The following is an 18783-nucleotide window of genomic DNA, read 5'->3' on the forward strand; positions in this document are numbered from 1 at the left end:
ACAAAAGGTTAGTGCAAAAGTTCACGAACACAGGCACAAAGGCAGTCCCTGGAGAGTTGGGAAAGCCGCTTGAATGTTGTAGTAAGATTGAAACCTTGACTACTGAACACACCCGGCTTCGTATTCTGACTCTGTCCCACAGGATCTTCATGTGCTTACGGAGGATGATAATACTTCCTTCTGGAATTATGTTAATCAGGTAAGTCAAGTGCGTCCTTCATAGTTAGCATTCCTGTGTTTACATAATAACTATCGATTTTGTTTCTTGGTATGTTAACTATATATTGTTCTTATGCTCTCATTTCTTTTTTTTTTTTTTTGGTTTTTCGAGACAGGGTTTCTCTGTGTAGCTTTGCGCCTTTCCTGGAGCTCACTTGGTAGCCCAGGCTGGCCTCGAACTCACAGAGATCCGCCTGCCTCTGCCTCCCGAGTGCTGGGATTAAAGGCGTGCGCCACCAACACCCGGCTCTTATGCTCTCATTTCTAATGATATTTAATGATAATTAATTCCATTCTAATGATATTTCATTGCTAGAGATATTTAAACTGATGCCATCCATTGCTCCCTTCCCATAGGCTAAGAATCAGCCAAGAGCTGGCAGGGGTGGAGCTGGGAGGTAATGTGGCACCAGTGGTAAAGTCATTTGGTAGATAGGGGAACTGCTGAAGGTTTCTGAACACCACAGACTGGAAGACGGTTTTATAATGTCATTTCCTTGAGTATTACAGCTTGTTTCCTGAAAGGGCGTTTGGGAAAGAGGCCCCAGGATTGATCCCAGAGCACCTCAGGATCTGAGGACAGGAGGCAAGAAACACAAAACTAGCATCCACTCATGATACATCCACAGTCTCTTCATTTTCCAGTGACCTTGAGTGCAACTGGTTCTTCACCAGTGACAGTTTTGCCCACCTTATCCGGGGAACATTTACCAAAGTCTTGGGACTCTTTTCTTTCACGGCTCAGAAATATCACTACTGCCTGATGGGTAGCCGCAGGGTGTGCTGCTAAACACCCCACAATGCACAGGGCAAGCTCTCAGGAGAGTTATGTGATAACTGGTGTGGTGGTGGTGCACCCCTGCAATCCTTGCACCCTGGAGGCTGAGGTCGCAGGAACTCAAGCTTGAGGCTACCCTGAGCTGCATAGTCAGTTCCAGGCCACCCTGGGTTACATAACAATCCACTTCTTAATTTTTTTTTTTTCTGCTTAAAGTATCGGTGCTGCAGAAGCTGAGAAACTTCATTTGAGTGGGTAGAAATGCTAATCTTCATTTTACAGTCAGGAGTCAGGAGTTCTCTGAGGCTCCTTAATACTCAAACTCAGTCTTACAGCTGGGAAACCTATGATCTTTTATCAAGCCATAGTGGTAAGAATAGTGGTGGGGAAAAATGATCAGGATTAAGAACCAGGGCACAAACTGATGCTTAGTAGGTACTTACTGAGATGTTCATTGAGTGAACGGAGGAGTGAGCAGAGGGAGATTAGATGATGTGGAGGATGAATGTTCTCGTATTGCTGTTCTAATATATGTTCTTGCTTTTTGTCTACAATCCAGCAGGGTGCTGGGGATTACTATGACAGAGAAACCCACACGATAGGAGGTCTCAGGTAACTTTGCTCAGTTTCAGGAGGAGTCCAGATTCCAGAGACTGGGCCTCTGAAAAGAAGTACCAGAAGATTCTTGTCTACTATACTTCATCGCCTTTCTTGAGGAACACAGAGACGGAGGCAAATGATTTGTGGACTGAGTTTGGGTGGCCGTCTCCCTGTCTGAGGCCCAGGTCAGCTCTGACTCCAGCAGAACAAGAGGGGAACTGATTCTCAGTTTCTAAAATTTTTTGTGACCTGAGCTGAACCAAGTTGACTCTGGTCGGTCCTGAGTCGTCTAGTAGGGAACAGATGAAAGGAAAGGGTGGAAGGGGAGGAGCCAATGATTAAACAGACCGTTTCTTTTGACTTCCGCATTTGGACTCCAGATTTTGCACTCTGGGTACCGTCTGCCAAGGCTAGAGAGAAGCCTGTGCCTGCAGCCGCCTTGCTCCGGAGACGATGCGAATCCCATCATCCCTACCTCTCCCCGTGGAGAGCCACTGGGCTGTCCACCCACTCTCACAGACTTTGGCCCATATGCTACTGTGGACAGCTGTGCTCCGTAAGTCAGGGACTCCAGAAGGGAGGCAGGGTTGGGGTTGGACATGTGCAGGGATGGACGCAGCACAGGAAGCATGTCAGCAGAATCCAGAGTGGGCAGAAGGTTAATAACCAGGCTGTAACAACCTGCCTGGCCTTTGAAAGTCAAAGCCGGCAGGAGTTTTTGTTGTTGCCCGTTTTCCTGCCACTTGGTACCCAGCCTGATGCACTACCCCTTTTCCCATTAGAACCTACTGCCACTCAGTACCCAGGTCCCTGAGGCACCGCCACCCTCCCCATCAGAACCTTCTCCGAGTCAAATCTAATGTCCTAGACTTGAGGGATAGACTAAGCGACTGGTTTCCCTTTGAATTTGTAGTTCACACAGGACCAAATCTTAGGCGAGATGTCTAGGGCTGCTTTAGAAAAGGGCTGGGGGGGGGGAGCTCTAAGATGTATTTGAAGGGGTGGCAGTGGCTATTCTCTGTGCCCATGAAGCCACTCTATCCAGCAGAAGACCCCCCCCCTTTAATATATAAGGAGAGGCACAGGAAGATCAGGGTTGTCCTGGGAATTTAGGTTTAGAGCATCACAAACCTGGGCAAGTCTGGAGTTGCCAGTTGTGGGGCCAGAGAAATCCCTCCTGCCTCCTTCACTGCATAGACCATGGGGCTTGGGCTTGGCTCGCACAGTAAGAAAGTCAGGGTTGGGGTCTTAGGCTGAGATGGAGGAAGATTTTTCTGGTCCTGGTCTCACCTTGGGCCAGAGGACAGAAACTGATGGTACTTAGTGGTTAGAAGAGTCTGGGTGAAGTCCAGGAAGGGAATTCCTATTGCAGGACTATCTTCTAAGTTCAGTTCTGGGGCTTCTACCCATACTTCTGAGAGGAAGGCATATAGCCACCCCACCCCACCCCCCCTGCCCCAAGTTACATGCTATGACTCATAGTGAAATCTGGTCAGCCCTGAGGGACCTCAGCTGTCAATGCCGAGTGGGATGTGGCTGCCAGGGGGAGAGGGATGGAAGAGAGACTATTTCCCACAAGTAGGTATATTAAAGTGACACCAGATAGCTTAGTTTTCACATGGAAAGGCTCAGTCCGAGAAAGGCAATATGCCTTTCTATTTGTGCTGCAGAGCCATCAATCACCCGGTGAAGACTCCCAAGAATGGCATTCTCTTCCATTTTCTTTTGCTAAATCTCTATTTTTTTCCCTACTGTTTTCTGGGCCTCCACCCTTAGGACTTCATCACTTGATTCAATATTATAACACCCTCTGACTGTGTCTTGGTTGCTCCTGACTTTGGTCCTGTGTAGCTATGGAATCTTCCAGTAGAGGTGTGGGGAGGCACAGTGCTTTCTAATAAATTCTGATAAAGCTCCAGTACTGCCCTGCTCTTTGTGCTCCCGTTTCACCCCCGGGGGATCTTTCTCAGCCAGGCAGTGTCGACGCCACACTCGGCTTTTGCCACCCGTGTGCCGCTGATTCTTTAAGCCCTTTGTGGCAGATACTGCTCTGGATTTGGGGTCATGTCAGTGAACAAAACAGACAGTTTTCCTGACACAAAGTACAAGGTCTTCGTCTTTCTTCTAATGAGTACATTGGACGTAGTTTTCCTATCTGTTGGGTATAGAAGGAATGCAGAGATGATGGTCTCTCCCTTTCACATCTCTGTTTTTTTCCCTCCTTTTCATGTGCTGTACTAACCCCCTTGCTAATCCCACATACCCAGGGTTTTCAGTTCTTCACTTCTTCTTCTTCTTTTTTTTTTAAAGATTTATTTATTTATTATGTATACAGAATGTATGACTGCAGGCCAGAAGAGGGCACCAGATCTCATTACAGATGGTTGTGAGCCACCATGTGGTTGCTGGGAATTGAACTCAGGACCTCTGGAAGAGCAGTCAGTGCTCTTAACCTCTGAGCCATCTCTCCAGCCCCCAGTTCTTAACTTCTATGTCGCTAGCTCCCAAACTTATTTGTCCTTTTTCCTCTGTATACTTTAATTTCTCTGCCTGCCGATTAGACATCTATAAACAGACTTGTCAGCTTAGAGACAAAATTATATTCAAAATTTAATGTAGCATCACTTCCTTACAAGTTTTCTTATCTTTCTAGTATTTCTACTTACATGAGCAATGCCATCTTTCTCCTGGTCACCCACATTTATTAACTTCATGCCTCATTAAAGGCCAGTTTTTCTCAGTCCTGCCTCTTAAGTTTCTCACATGTGTGGCTTCTTTACTTTCTTGTCAGGGCAGATGAGCAAGCAAAGTCACGGGGGAATATCAATGCACTTGATAGAGTCAAAAAGGGCAAATAAGTTAAGGGGATCCACTCATGGTATTTGGGAAGTAGAGGCAGGAAGGACTGGAGTTCAAGGCCAACATGGGCTACCTGACAAATCTGAAACCAGCTCGGGCTACATGAGATCTTGTCTCAACAACAACAGCAACAAAAGGATAAAGGGATTTGCAAGGAGCTGATGCTAATGATGAATCATGGACTCTAAGCTAGGTGTGTGTGTGTGTGTGTGTGTGTGTGTGTGTGTGTGTGTGTGTGTGTGTAGACTTAGAGGAAGACAGTAGTGAGATAAAAGTAGTGGTCAGTTGAGTACAGAGGCTGCACTTGGGCAAATGGAAGGAAAAAGGAGGAGGATTATTGTGGTGAGTGAAGCCTGGACCATCTGATTTTGTGTTTTTGAAGCTGGTGTGGTTTGGAGTGATGATCACAAGACCTTGAGGTATAGCATGGGCCTGTGTGGCTTCTTCTGTATGAGAGAAGGTTCACTACAGATGAGAAAGTCAAGGATGAAGAAGCCAGATGTTGCACAGCCATAAACATGCATTCTAGATCACCATCTTTTTCTTAGTAATCTCTGGTACTTCCTCTGTCCCAATTAGTCTGACACAGCACTTTCAGCCCCAACATCAACTTCTCATTGTTTACTGAACAACAGCAAACTTCGAAAACTTGCTCACAATCATTTATAAAGGTGCCTTTGGCACCACACAGATGCCACAGCTGGATTATCACTTAATCCTGACAACAATTTATGGCACGGGTATTACTGTCATCATTTCCATTGATAAGCAAGGGGATCAGAGTAGAGAAAAGTAAAGTTACCTCTGCCAGGTCATTGTCTATCAGTTGTATTTAATTACTTTTCTCATTACTTTGACAAAGCACCAGGCGAAAACTTAAGGAGGGGTTTATTTCAGCATGTGATTGGAGGGCATTGTGGTGGGAGGGCATGGTGACAGGAGCCTGGGCTGATCCCCTCACACCCACAGTCAGGAAGCAGAGAGATAGGAATGCTGGTGTGCAGCTGGCTTCCTCCCCTTGTTTTTTCGGCTGGGCCCCTAGCCCATTGTATGGTCATACCCGTATTCAGGATAGGCCTTACCACTCCAGTTAAACCTTTCCAGAAACATCCTTTTAGACACAACAAAAGATGTTTCCATGGTGATTCTAAATCTAGTCAAGTTGATAATGAATATTAACCACCACGGTGTCAAGTCAACATGTGAATTCTGTGTGTGTTCTCACTTGATGCCATTTTACTTGGCAACGACCGTCCTCCAGAAGATGGCATCCATCTCTGTTTTCAGCTTTGTTCCTCATTATCGAGGGTGTTTTAAACAGACCAAACAGATGTTACTGGGGATAGAGCTTAAGAATTTCTGAAAGTGTACTTCATTTAGGCAGTCCCAGGGGAGGGCCATGCCATGAAGGTTGAGCTATGGGGATGAAGGGGTTTTGGGTCTGGGCAGGCATGTCTCTGCTGTGGGATGGTCTGTATGTCAAATCTGTTGCTCTGATTGGTCAATAAATAAAACACTGATTGGCCAGTGGCCAGGCAGGAAGTAGGTGGGACAAGGAGAGAGGAGAATACTGGGAAGCAGAAGGCTGAGGCAGAGACACTGCCAGCTGCCGCCATGACCAGCAGCATGTGAAGACGCCGGTAAGCCACCAGCCACGTGGCAAGGTATAGATTTATGGAAATGGAGTAATTTAAGCTATAAGAACAGTTAGCAAGAAGCCTGCCACGGCCATACAGTTTGTATGCAATATAAGTCTCTGTGTTTACTTGGTTGGGTATGAGCGGCTGTGGGACTGGCGGGTGACAAAGATTTGTCCTGTGGGCAAGACAGAAAAACTCTAGCTACATGTCTCAGTATGGAAGTCCAGGCTCTGGTTGATGTTTGCTTCCTTTCTTACAGATCTTGTTGCTGGAACACATGGTAAGTCCTCTTTTCATATTTTCTCCCTCTCCTGTGTGTCACCCCCTTCTTCCCCCAGGATCTGCCTGGAACTGCTCAGAATGTACCAGCAACCAAGCTCAGGACCCAGTCAGGACCAGGAAAGGGCCATTGTTCGCAGCAGATGCCCTGTCCTTCTCCTCCCTCCCTCTGTCTGGGGAGGCAGGTGGTCAAAAAGCACAGCTCACTAGTCTATCAACTCTTCTGGTTCTGTTATAGTGAAATGTGGGCCAATTATCACAATGAGAAGTCTGTCCTTGTTCCCAACTGCCTTTCACTCTCTAAGTAAAATCAAGAGCTTCGCCGGGCGGTGGTGGCGCATGCCTTTAATCCCAGCACTCGGGAGGCAGAGCCAGGTGGATCTCTGTGAGTTCGAGGCCAGCCTGGGCTACCAAGTGAGTTCCAGGAAAGGCGCAAAGCTACACGGAGAAACCCTGTCTCGAAAAACCAAAAAAAAAAAAAATCAAGAGCTTCTAAAAAATTGACCTCAAAGAAGCAGAGAGTAGATGACCAGAGCCTGGGAAGGGTGGAGGAGAGGGAAGGATGGAGACAAAATGGTTAATAGGTACAGGGGTAGAGTTAGACATGAGGAGTAAGTTCTAATGTGCTATAGCAAGAAGGCTAGCTAATGTGCTATAGTTAGGGTTCCTACGGCTGTGAAGAGACACCATGACCATGGCAACTCTTAGGAAGGAAAATATTTAATTGGAGCTGGCTTTCAGTTTAGAGGTGTAGTCCATTATCATCATGGTGGGAAGCATGGCGGCATGCAGGCAGACATGGTGCTGGAGAGGTAGCTGAGAGTTCTACACCTGGACCAGCAAGCAGCAGGAAAAGAGAGTGACACTGGGCCTGGCTTTTGAGCATCTGAGACCTCAAAGCCCACCCCCAGTGGCCACTTCCTCTAGTAAGGCCACACCTACTCCAACAAAACCACACCTCCTAATAGTGTCATTTCTTATGGTTGTATGGGGGGCCATTTTCCTTCAGAGCACCACAAAAGGTAATTATGGTTGACAATTAATTGTATATTTCACAGTAGCTAGGATAGAGGATTTGAACATTCTTAATACCAGCAGACGATGTGTGAGGTGATAGACAAGCAAATCACTCTGACCATTATATAACCAAATGATCACACCGTTGTGTGCATGTACTGAAGCATCATATTGTATCCTGTGAATATATACAGTTATTAGGCATCAAAGATATTTCAAAGCTGCATTAGATAAAAATCAAACAAAAACAGTTGTATGGGGTACTCTAGAAGTAGAGGTAGGTGGATCTCTGAGTTCAAGGCCATCCTGGTATACAGAGCAAGTTCCAGGATGGCTAAGGCTACACAGAGAAACCCTGTTGCAAATAGATAGATAGATAGATAGATAGATAGATAGATAGATAGATAGATAGATAGATAGATAGCCCCAAAGTCCTCGCTTTCTGAATAAGGTTCAAGCACATAGACTGTCCCATCTGTTGCTAAGTCCGCTGTTTTGCATGGGTCTCAGGGCTTGTTATAGTTAGGGTATCTACTGCTGCGACAAAATACCATGACCAAAAAGCAAGTAGGGAGTAACAGTTTAGTTGGCTTACACTTCCACATTGCTGTTCATTATCAAAGAAAGTCAAGACAGGAATTCAAACAGGGCAGGAACCTGGAGGCAGGAGCTGGTGCAGAGGCCGTGGAGGGGTGCTGCTTACTGACTTGCTTCCTATGGCTTGCTCAGCCTTGCTTTCTTACAGAACTTGGAGCCACCAACCCAGGGATGGCACCTCCCACAATAGGCTGGGCCCTCCCCCAGTAATCGCTCACTAAGAAAATGCCTTACAGGCAGGTCTTATAGAGGCCCTTTCTCAACTGAGGCTCCCTCCTTTCATGGAAATCGAGTTTGCATGTTGAGCTGACATATGACTAGCCAGCCCAGGGCCCCAAGGCCTGGTCTATGGACAGAGAAAGCCATCTGTATGCAGAGGAAGCAAGTAATGGGAAGGAGGGAGGGAGAGAGGGAGGGAGGGAGGGAGGGAGGGAGGAAGAAGAGAAGCTTAAATATACCTTGGTGAAAGATATGCATTTCTGGGGTGTCTCCTTTGCCCCTGAATGAAAACAAATAGATAAATAAAAAGGAAAGGACATGACTGCTCCTAGGTGTGGTGGAGGAGAAAGTTTATTATAGATATGTGGGAGAGCACAGCCAGAGGCAGGGACATCTGGGAGAGAGCAGAGTGGACATGACTAGGCTGAACTGGGCCATGTGGAGAGGGAGGAAGGGGAAGGGCAAGGGGTGAACCTCGTGTAGCAGCCAGGAGGCCAAATGTACATAAAGGGCGGGTAACCAAAAATGTCTGGATGATATAGGGAAGAGCCTCTGGGGGAAGGGCAGCCCAGTCCCTAGGCTAAAGAGTTCAGGGTAAACCAGGACCGTGGTGGTGCATGCCTTTAATCCCAGCACTCAGGAGGCAGAGGCAGGTGGATCTCTATGAGTTTGAGGCCAGCCTGGTTTATAAAGCCAATTCCAGGATAGCCAGGCCTGTTACACAGGGAAACCTTGTCTCAAAACAAACAAACAACAAACAACAACAAAAAAGAAAAGAAAAGAAAAATAAAGAAAAAGAGTTCAGGGTATGGGGTGGGGTATGCCAACCACACCCTATACCAGGTAGGGATTGAGGGATGCTGGAAGAACCTGAGGGCCAGGTCCGCTTTGAAATGTTAAACAGGCACCTAAAGTGTCTGTTGGGTTTGAAAGTCCACTCCAACCTTCTCTCTTGTTCCACTCTGCCGAGGATCAATTACATTCCCATTGAGTTCCCTGGGGCTTGTGGGAAGGAATGAGTAGAAGAATTTAGTGGAAGAAGTTTTCTGGGCGGGGTCCCACCCTTGATGCACTCAGTAGGAATACTGCTCCCTTTTTAATCTGGACTCTTGGGGCTCCCTTGCCTCAAGATGCCTTCTCTCTCCCCGAAACTCAGCAGATCTCCCGAAGGCTGTGGTGAAACTTGAGCCCCCATGGATCCAGGTGCTCCGTGAAGACAGTGTGACACTGAAGTGCGAAGGGACCCCCAACCTTGGGAACGATTCGACCCAGTGGCTCCACAATGGGAGGTCCATCAGCAGCCAGGTCCATCCCAGCTACACGTTTAAAGCCACAGCCAATAACAGTGGAGAATACCAGTGTCAAACGGGCCAGACCAGCCTCAGCGACCCTGTACATCTGAGAGTGATTTCTGGTCAGTAGACACAGACCCAGGGAGGAGCTGGGATACCAGGAAGTTGGGGGTGGGGTGGAGTGGATCTGCTTACTGCAAGATTTGCAGGAAAAGGGGTCGCCTGGTTTCTGGGAAGCATCGCTGTGAGTTGCTTGGAAGGGCTTTTGTCCACTCATTTCCCTTTTCACCCGTCCTTATGCTTAGTGTGCACGTGGAGGGCATGCAAATTCCTGAGAAATTCTTCAGCATGTGTGAATCTTTTTTTTTTTTTTTTTTTTTTTCGTGGTAGTCCTGATTGAGCAAGAGAAGTTCAAGGACAAAGACAGACCGCTAGCTGAATGTGACAGAAAAAGGAAGTCCCTATTTCATAGAAACCCTTCTGTTACACGACACTCAGAAAAAAATGCCAATAGTCCACAACTGAATCCAAGCTGTGAGACGGACCGTCTCTATAAATATGGTTAATTAATTTATTTAACCTTGAGTTCAGCTTGCTCATCTGCTCAGCTGAGGGTGCTAAGGCCTCTTTCCAGAGGTTCAGGGGAGCATGGGCTTTTTCCTGGCCTCGTGCCTTCACTGTCCTGGGTGTCCCTGGCTTTCTTTTTCTTCCGCCAGCTTGTGGGCACTTGAGGTGAAAAGCTGTGTCTCATCCATTCCCGTATTTGCAGTATCCGGAACAGGGCAGGGCTTCCTAAACCTTCGCTGAGCAGATCAACAGTTTTCCAAGGCTCCTGGCAAAAAGTAGACTTTCTCCACAGAAAAGCCACCACGAGACTGCATTGATGACTATTGTCACTGCCCCTCCTTGTTCCCTCCTGTCACTGGATCCCAGTTTTTCCTCAAAAGTATGTACACAACAAGCTAATGATTTGCCTCTGGCCCTGCTGGACTGTAGTTCCACATCTGTTACTATTCATCAAGGAAACCAACATTTTGGAGGTTCAAGATGTCCTGACCCCCAAACAGAAGGCTCTGTTATAGCCTCTTCATATCCATCAGACTGGATTCCTTCCTCTTTGCTGCCAGAAAGGGCTTACACCTCCATCTCTTGTATTCTTCCTGTTAGGACTGGATGGCAGCTGCCTTCTCTCAAGAGAGGGAGGAGAATATTAGGCACCAAGATGTCCTGTAGCTACAAAATCTGATCATGCCCATTTTCACAGATGAGGAAGGTGGGACCCAGCAGAGTTACATTACTTGCCCAAGACTGAAGAGCTTGTAAATGAATGGAGCTAGAATCAGAGATCAACATTGTCTGATGTCAAACTAACACTCTCTCCCCTTATTAGCATATCCTATCCCATCTGAAAGGGTGGCCTAGGTCTCGGAGCTGAGCCAAGGCCCTCTGAGTCCTTTTTGTGTCTTTCAGACTGGCTGCTGCTCCAGACCCCTCAACTGGTATTCCTAGAAGGAGAAACCATCATGCTGAGGTGCCATGGTTGGAGGAACAAACCCCTGAACAAAGTCACATTCTACCAGAATGGAAAATCGGTGAAATTTCATCATCAGAGTGGCAACTTCTCTATCTCCAAAGCCAATCACAGCCACAGTGGTAATTACCACTGCACGGGACTTCTAGGAAAGACAAAACACTCGTCGCAGCCTGTGACCATCACTGTCCAAGGTAAGGGGACTCGGTCAAGATGTTGGAAAGGGAGAAGAGACAGACAAAGGCCAGAGTTGTGTAGCCCCACATGGAGACCTAGGAACTGGGATCGGAGGCAAAGAGGAGAGCTGCGAAGCCCTTGCCAAGTGATGGCATGTGGGCCCAGCCCAGAGCTCTTCACTTGCAGGTGGTGGGTGACAAGGCAGCAGTGAAAGAGAGCCTTGTCATTGGTGCAAAGGTCCTCCAAGTTCCTAGACATTCCAAAGAGCTGGTGGTGTAGCTGGAGTTTTCCTGTGTCCACCTGGCTCCTGCAGCCGCTCAGAACCAAGTAAACACACAGAGACTTATATTACTTATAAACTGTATGGCCATGGCAGGCTTCTTGCTATCTGTTCTTATATCTTAAATTAACCCATTTCTATTAATCTATAAGTTGCCTCGTGTCTTGTGACTTACCGGTACTTACTCAGCCTTCCACTTCCCAGAATTCTCCTCTCTCCTTATCCCACCTACACTATACTTCCTGCCTGGCTACTGGCCAATCAGCGTTTTATTTATCAATCAATCAGAGCAACACATTCACAGCATCCCCAGCAAAGTGTAACTTCTTGTGATTTATATACTAGCCCTTCACTCTTGACAGTGGTGGTACCACCAACTCTGGGTGGCTTCAGATTCATCCTCCCCACTGCCTCTGAGGGCTGTCCCTTCTGCTGCTACATCTTCACCCATGTGCGTGACCTCATTAGTCGGGTAGAAACACTTTGTTATTAGAGAGGGACAAGTCTGTTCACAGAAACCCATGCAGATGAGATTTCAGGGTGCTGTATTACACCTATGAGTGACCTGGACACAGCAACTCTACGTAATAAACACTGGGCATAGCATTGGAGGAAGGGTGGATACACAGAGAGAACTTATTACTTGTCCTCATATCTGTCTTTTCCAGGGCCCCAATCCACCAGGTCTTTACCGGTATTGACGATTGTAGCTGCTGTCACTGGAATTGCTGTAGCAGCCATTGTTATTATTCTAGTATCCTTGATCTATCTCAAGAAGAAACAGGCTCCAGGTAGGTGGCTCTCTTTGGACCCTCTGATTATCAGTTCCTACTTAGCTAGAGCTAGCTAGGGGTTAGAGACTTCTTTGCTTACAATATTGTGCCGTCATACTTATTCATCTACTCACAAATTCATCTGTTAAGCAAGACTTGAACACACTTGGTGATGTGCCACACCCTGCACTGGTCACTGTAGGTGTTAGGTTCCACTTCTACCCTCAGCTAGTTGTCAGCATTGTGAGGAAGACAGAGATACAAGTGGATCCTTGCAAAAAGAGATGAGAGCAATGAAATGATAGAACGTGATTATGAACTGGAGGGGGTAATGCATTCCGTAATCCCAGGATGCTAAGACAGGAGGAACGCAAGTCTGAAGCCAGGGCCAGTGAGATGACTCTGTCAATACAGGTGTTTTTAGTTCAGTCTCTGGTCTCTGAGTACAGTGGGAAGAGAGAACTGATCCCACAGAAGTGTCCTCTGACCTCCCTAGATATACTATGGTGTATACCCTCCACAACAATAAATAAGTTGAAGATTGTTTTTTCCAAAGAGTCTGAAGCCAGCCTGGGCTGAAGAATGAGTGTGAAGTCAGCTTGTGCTACACAGCAAGACCCCGTCTAAAATTTTAAAAAGAGAAGATTCCACAACCCCATGAATTTAATAGCTTTCTGTCACTATAACAAAATACTTCAGACAATCCACTTCTGAAGAGAAAGAGTTGCTAGGCATGGTGGTAAATATATTTCAGCCTTCAGGAGGCCAGGGAGGATCACAAGTTCAAATCCTGTCTTAAAATATATAAGTAAATAAACAAAAAGCTTTATTTTAGCAGTTTTGTAGGACTCATCCATATTTTTATCTTGGCCCTATTGCTTGGGCCTATGACAAGCTAGAATATCATAGAGGAAGTATACAAGCAAAGAGATCAAGGAAGAGATGGGAGATCCCACAATCTTCTTCAAGAGCATGACCCTGATGACCTAAAGACTTCCTACTCAGTCCATAACTTCAAAGTTTCAGCTCCCTCCCATTATTCCACCTGGTGACCAAGCATTTAACGCATGAGAGTTTAATGGACATTTCAGATCTAAACTGTGGCAGGCAGGCTGGCTGGGGCAGTTGGAGAAGGCTTCATTGGGGAGCCCGTGTCGTGTGGTGATTGAAATACACACAGGGACCAGATTGCTGTGGCTCGAATCCCCGCTCACATCTCAGCAGATATATAATGTCGAGGGAATTATTCAACCCCTGTGCCTCAGTTTACTAGTCTGAAAAAACAAAGAACACTGGGGGACCCACCTGACAGGAGTGTTATGACAGTGAGTGAGGTTGAAGCCTTGTACCAGTGCCTCACAGACAGTAAAGAGCACAAAGTATAAGCTGTTAACCACTGTGGAGAAGGGTGATGCCTGGGGGTAGCCATTAGCAAGCAAAGTGGAAGGGCATTCTAGGAACTGTCACCAAGGCATGGAAATAAGGAATGGTGTAGGCGGGCCAAATGAAGCCACGGAGAAAGAGAAAATACTACTACTAACTAATACCTAATATCTCACAACACACTTTACAGTGTTAGGAATTCAGTATGGGTGATAAGTAAATGCTGAGAGATGCAGAGAGAAAGATTATACTCTTTCTTTCTTTCTTTCTTTTTTTTTTTTTTTTTTTTTTTTTTGAGGCAGGGTCACTAGTCCCATCTGGTTGGGAATTCACTATGTAGACCAGGCTGGCCTCTAACTCACAGTGATCCTCTTGTCTCTGCACCCTGAGTGCTGGGAATAAAGGCAATGCTCCATCACACCCAACCAAAAGATCACACCTCTAAAAGGCCAGGCAAGCCTAAGAAAGATGCAATGGAGTGTTTTTTGTGACATCCTTTGGAGTATTCTTGGTCACTATAGGCTGGAGAGGCTCCTGGGAAGAGGAGCTGGGAAGTTGGGAAGAGAGGGAGACAATGAGGGAAAGGTCTCTGTTGCTTTTAAACTCAGTTCTGACCCTGGTCCTTGATCCTGAGGTTTCATAATCCCATAATCCTACTAACTTCCTACATGCCCCTCCTAGCTCTCCCAGGAAACCCTGGTCACAGGGAAATGGGAGATACCCTCCCCACGGAACTAGGTGAGTACAGCGAGCTCTCTCCGGGCTCAGCGCCCGTCAGCCCAGGGCCTCCATGTGGACCGGAGCCAGCAAACAGCAGCTCGTGTGAGTTCAGTGGGAGTGCAGGAGTCGGGGGCGGTGGGAGGATGGCTGGGACTCAAATCTCTTGGTCAGTTCTGAGTCTAACTCTTGGACCTAAGGAGGATCCCACTAGAGACGAGAAAAGGAACATTGATTCCAGAGAGAGAAAGAGGATGGAGTGTGACTAAACTTCTAGGCAAGCAAAGACTCTGGAGATATTTCCAGAGCAAGACTTCAGAGGCATTTGGATCTTTCTGGGGAGATGTGGCAGATCTGGCAAAGGATAGGCTGAATGGTTGTATGATGGAGGCCAATAAAATTAAGAAGGGAGGCCCCCACGAGGAAAGGAGGAGGTCCCGGGTAACCCTGGAGATTTTTTTCAGGAGTGTGTCCCTGTGGAGGAGTAGGGGTAGGCATGGTAGGGCTCAATTTTTAGTAGCTATTGAGAGGAGGTTTGAGTTGAGGATGTTCTGGGGGAGTAGAACTATTCATAGGTTACACTCTGTGGGCACACCTTGGCCCTAATGCCCACTGATCTGGTTTATCAAACCCTGGCCTGATCCTTCCCCCATCATACAACTGAATCTGGAGTAGACCACTTCCTGTGATAGGGTTGAAGAAGAAGTGGATGGATAGGTGGGTGGTTTGGATGATCTCTGAACTCTTGTAAGTCTAAGTGAAAGCCAGTGACCTTTCAGGCCTGGTGCAGGAAGAAGAATGTAGAAGGAGCAGGAGTATTTCAGGCAATTGCTTGACTGTAGTTAAAGACAGAGCATAAAGGCGAGTGGAGTTTTCTCTGGGGGCTTCCATGACAGCAGAAGCAGACAGGAGAAGGACTTCCTTGGGGATTCCGCTTCAGGGGACTAGAGTACTGACTCAGAGCAGAACCAACAGATATGAGAGCTTGAGCAAAACGGCATTCACTTAGCTTCGCTTTGAGCAAGGTCCATGTTCTCCTTCAGCCGGGCTGTGCGGATCCACATCTAGGATCAAACTAGGTCTACAAAAAAGAAAAAGTTTAAGTACGACCGTCTTCACCTCCTCATCTGGCTTTGTCTGCTCTGGCATAAACACATTTCCTATGGCATTTATGCAGCCTGGCACTGGAGTTGGTGATTTCCCCTCAAGGCGTCGTTAGCTGCAGCTGTTGCTAAGAAGTGTAATAAAAGGGGAAATTCTGAACGGGTTGTGGGGGCAGAATTTGGAGCATGGCAAACAGGGCTCTTTGTGTCCAGGGAGCGAGTGAAGAGACTGGAGCCATTGTCCCAGCCTCTCCCCTCACTTCCCAAAATGCCAGTTTACAGACCCTGGGGCTGCGTTTCATGCTGGCAAAGGGAACTTAGGACAAAAACCATAAGAGAAAGTGGCGTTTGGGATATTTGTCAGAGAAATATTGTCTTTTTCCCATCTTCCCTCTCTCCTCGCCTCCCTGTCTCTCTTCTCTCCTTTTTCTTTCTCCTCCTCTGTCTTTTTCTTTCTTTTTAATGTTAGAGTTCTTGGTTCTTCAATGCTTTACCAAGAATAAACTGCGCTTGTCCAGTCCTTTCTCTCCCTACAGTCTGTGGCAGGCGAAAAGTCCGGAACTGATTTCACTCTGGTCTAAATATTTCCCCACACTGCAACCTTCCAGAGCCCCAAAGCTGCCTGGTTTGCTGCTGGGAAACAGCAACAAGTTTTTTTTCAACAATTGTCTGAAAAGAGGGTGGCAAGCATGTTTCCCTTTGCCAGTGTGGGGCGGCGGGGAAGGCTGGATTCCAAGACAGTCAGGGAAGGAGGTCTAGACCGCTGCACTGCACGGCCTGAAGGCCTGGGTTGGCCTGGGCAAGCCTTGTGTTGGCTGTGCTTTGAGCTTTGGTTTTGCGGCCTCAATAATAGCACACCAGGCCCTCTTTTCCAGCAGTACCCAAGTTGATCACTTGTTTTTGCCCACAGACAATCCTCCTGATCTGGAAGGAGCTGACAAAACCGAGGTGAGTGAGCGCAGCGGGGCCCTTTCCCCTCTCCCTGCCTCTCCCTGCTCCCCCCCCCCCCCAGCTTTCCCCATGATCTCTCTGCAGCTCTAAGGGCTCATTTCTGCTTTCTCTAAGGTTGAGAATACAATCACCTATTCACTGCTCAAGCATCCTGAAGCTCCGGATGAAGATGCAGAGCCTGATTACCAGAACCACATTTAATCTCCCTTTTCTTGACTTGGGATTGGGAAAAGCAAACCAGAAAGGTCAGGATCTAGAGTCTCCTGGTCAAGGGGATGCTGTAGACGTTAAGGAGGCCCATGCATGGTCATCTATGTGAGTCCCGAAACCAAAAGACACTACAGTACTGGTCCCCAGTGGTTGACTGTACTAATAACTGCTATGATTTACTGCTTCCCAGCCCCAGACTCTTCTGCCATAGATTCACACAGCCAATAAAGTTAATCAACTTACTGTCATTAACAGATTGCAGCAACATGGGAACCGCATATGTTACAGGCTATGTTAGACTATACGGTCTCAGCAATGCTAAAATGGACTTGTACCACCATGTCAAAAGTCATGCTTCAGGGTGATGGAACTATAAGGGATTTTGATCTTCTTCCTTATTTTTCTATAAAGGCCAATGTTACTTTTATAGTAAAGTATTGTAAAAATAACACTCTATTTACTTTTTTGAGGTGATTGGAGTGTAGACTGAGGTCTCTGGGGTTTGTTGGTCTTCTGTGAGAAGAATCTTGGGGAGCTGGGATAGCTTTTCGTAAGCATCTCAGGCAGGGCGCTCAAGACAAATGAAAGTAATGATTATACCCAAGTCTAGTTTGGTGCATCAGTGAGTTTATTGGGCTTACTTATGGGAACATGGGTGAGGGGTTCCTTAAAGGGGTGTGGGTGACCTTAAAATAGCAGTCTTAACACAAATGACAACTTCTTCACAGTTGCAGAGATGCCCCCCTACATATCCCCCACACCCCCACACACCCCCACACCCCCAGTTCGGTGATCTTCCTCAAACTGTCAATCCTCCTGCTTTTGCTTCCAGAGCTCCGGGATGACAAGCATGCACTGCCCACCACATCTGGCCTGGTAGTAACAGGAGGGAGGGAAGAGGGGAGATGGTGCTTTGGAGCAGAGGATGAGTCGAGTACTCCTCTGCTTCAAACTGACTGCTCTTCCGGTGAACTTGTCTTCTCGTTTCCGCACCTTCTTCTTGCCTTTTCTCCGATGACAAGCAGAATGATCAGTTATTGAGTTCTCAGGAAGTCACACTTCAGATGAATGCTGGCAGGAACCGGAGGATGACCTTGAACTCCTTCCTGAGCCTCCTGCTTCCACCTCCTAACTGCTGGGAGTATAGGCATGTGCCACCACACAGAGCTGGTCTATGCATTTTAAAAATCGGATCACATTATATATTTGTATATGTTCACAAAAATCACTCGGGTAGAAATTTAAGCATGCTGTAGCCACAGAAGTTCAGAGCACGGAGGTGGAAAGAGGAGAAGCAGAAGTCCTCTGTCGTCCTCCCTCCGCTTACTTTTATTCTCTCTCTCGGTGAACAGCTACTGTTGTAGGTTTTGTGTGCATTTGGACCTTTTGTATGGATATTTAAGATAGTAGAGTTTTTAGAAAGCTATACATGGAACCGTACTTTACACATGGCTTTGTTATTGACTCACTTTGTTCAACAAGAAGATGGCCGGGCTTGCTGGATGTCAGCCTAGCTCCAGGTTCACCGAGAGACCCTGTCTCAAAGGACTAAGCGGAGAGAGCTACAGCAGGATGCCTGAAGTTGTCCTTTGACTTCTGCACACCTGCACATAGGCACACTCCCATGTGTGTGCATACAACAGACAAGCAAGTAAAACAGATAACAATAATAATAATAATAATAACCCTCTGCAGAATTTCTGCTTTGAGCTCCCTGATAACCAAGACACCTTGCATGGATTTTAGTGGTTCAGTCCAAACACATAGAACAAATAAGGTCATTTGACACCTTTAAGTAAAAGCCTTACACGCCCCATGAATCTAGTGGGTCCTTCCTCACATCCTCTTTAGCAAGGCTTCTCCTGGCCATTGCTATCACTCCATTTTTATCTTCTCCATGGTACAGTGTGGGCAATTATCTTCTTGTTTATATATTCTCATGCATACTAAAATGTAAGCTCAATACAGTCTTATTTTCATTACTCAGTAATGCACTCCAGAGACCAGAACAACGCAATAGGTTGTGAACGAATTAATAAATAAAACTTTCCTCTCATAGTGTCTGAGTTATTTGATATTCTTGCATTCTCTACCATTGAGCTCCATGCCCCAAGTGTTATTTCATGTTCTAATACTATGGCTTGGATTTGTCCCCATG

General features: G+C 46.7%; 1 protein-coding gene across 4 annotated transcripts; it reads left to right on the forward strand.

The window, feature by feature from the left end:
• The first annotated feature begins 1638 nt into the window (after positions 1-1638).
• On the forward strand, positions 1639-18683 carry Fcgr2b (Fc fragment of IgG receptor IIb). Of its 4 annotated transcripts, none has more exons than XM_028864328.2 (9): positions 1639-1782; positions 1978-2153; positions 6356-6376; positions 9368-9622; positions 10971-11225; positions 12157-12279; positions 14326-14466; positions 16375-16412; positions 16530-18683. In XM_028864328.2, the coding sequence occupies exons 2-9, from the start codon at positions 2051-2053 to the stop codon at positions 16614-16616; spliced, it is 1023 nt and encodes a 340-aa protein (XP_028720161.1). In that variant the 5' UTR covers positions 1639-1782; positions 1978-2050; the 3' UTR covers positions 16617-18683. The 4 variants fall into 4 exon arrangements, with proteins under 4 accessions (XP_028720161.1, XP_037067170.1, XP_028720157.1 ...); XM_037211275.1 differs by having other exon boundaries at positions 1640-1782; positions 9365-9622; XM_028864324.2 differs by lacking the exon at positions 14326-14466 and having other exon boundaries at positions 1645-1782; positions 9365-9622.
• Positions 18684-18783: the final 100 nt, after the last annotated feature.

The sequence above is a fragment of the Peromyscus leucopus genome, chromosome 15 (assembly GCF_004664715.2).
Source record: "Peromyscus leucopus breed LL Stock chromosome 15, UCI_PerLeu_2.1, whole genome shotgun sequence".
Taxonomy (NCBI): domain Eukaryota; kingdom Metazoa; phylum Chordata; class Mammalia; order Rodentia; family Cricetidae; genus Peromyscus; species Peromyscus leucopus.

What these genes read in the sequence shown, in the direction of transcription:
- Fcgr2b (XM_037211275.1), top strand. Translation starts at nt 2,051, where the DNA reads ATGCGAATCCCATCATCCCTACCTCTCCCCGTGGAGAGCCACTGGGCT. An exon ending in CAAGAAGAAACAGGCTCCAG is followed by an intron (nt 12,280 to 14,325) that starts GTAGGTGGCTCT and finishes TGCCCCTCCTAG; the next exon opens with CTCTCCCAGGAAACCCTGGT. An exon ending in GCCAGCAAACAGCAGCTCGT is followed by an intron (nt 14,467 to 16,374) that starts GTGAGTTCAGTG and finishes TTTTGCCCACAG; the next exon opens with ACAATCCTCCTGATCTGGAA.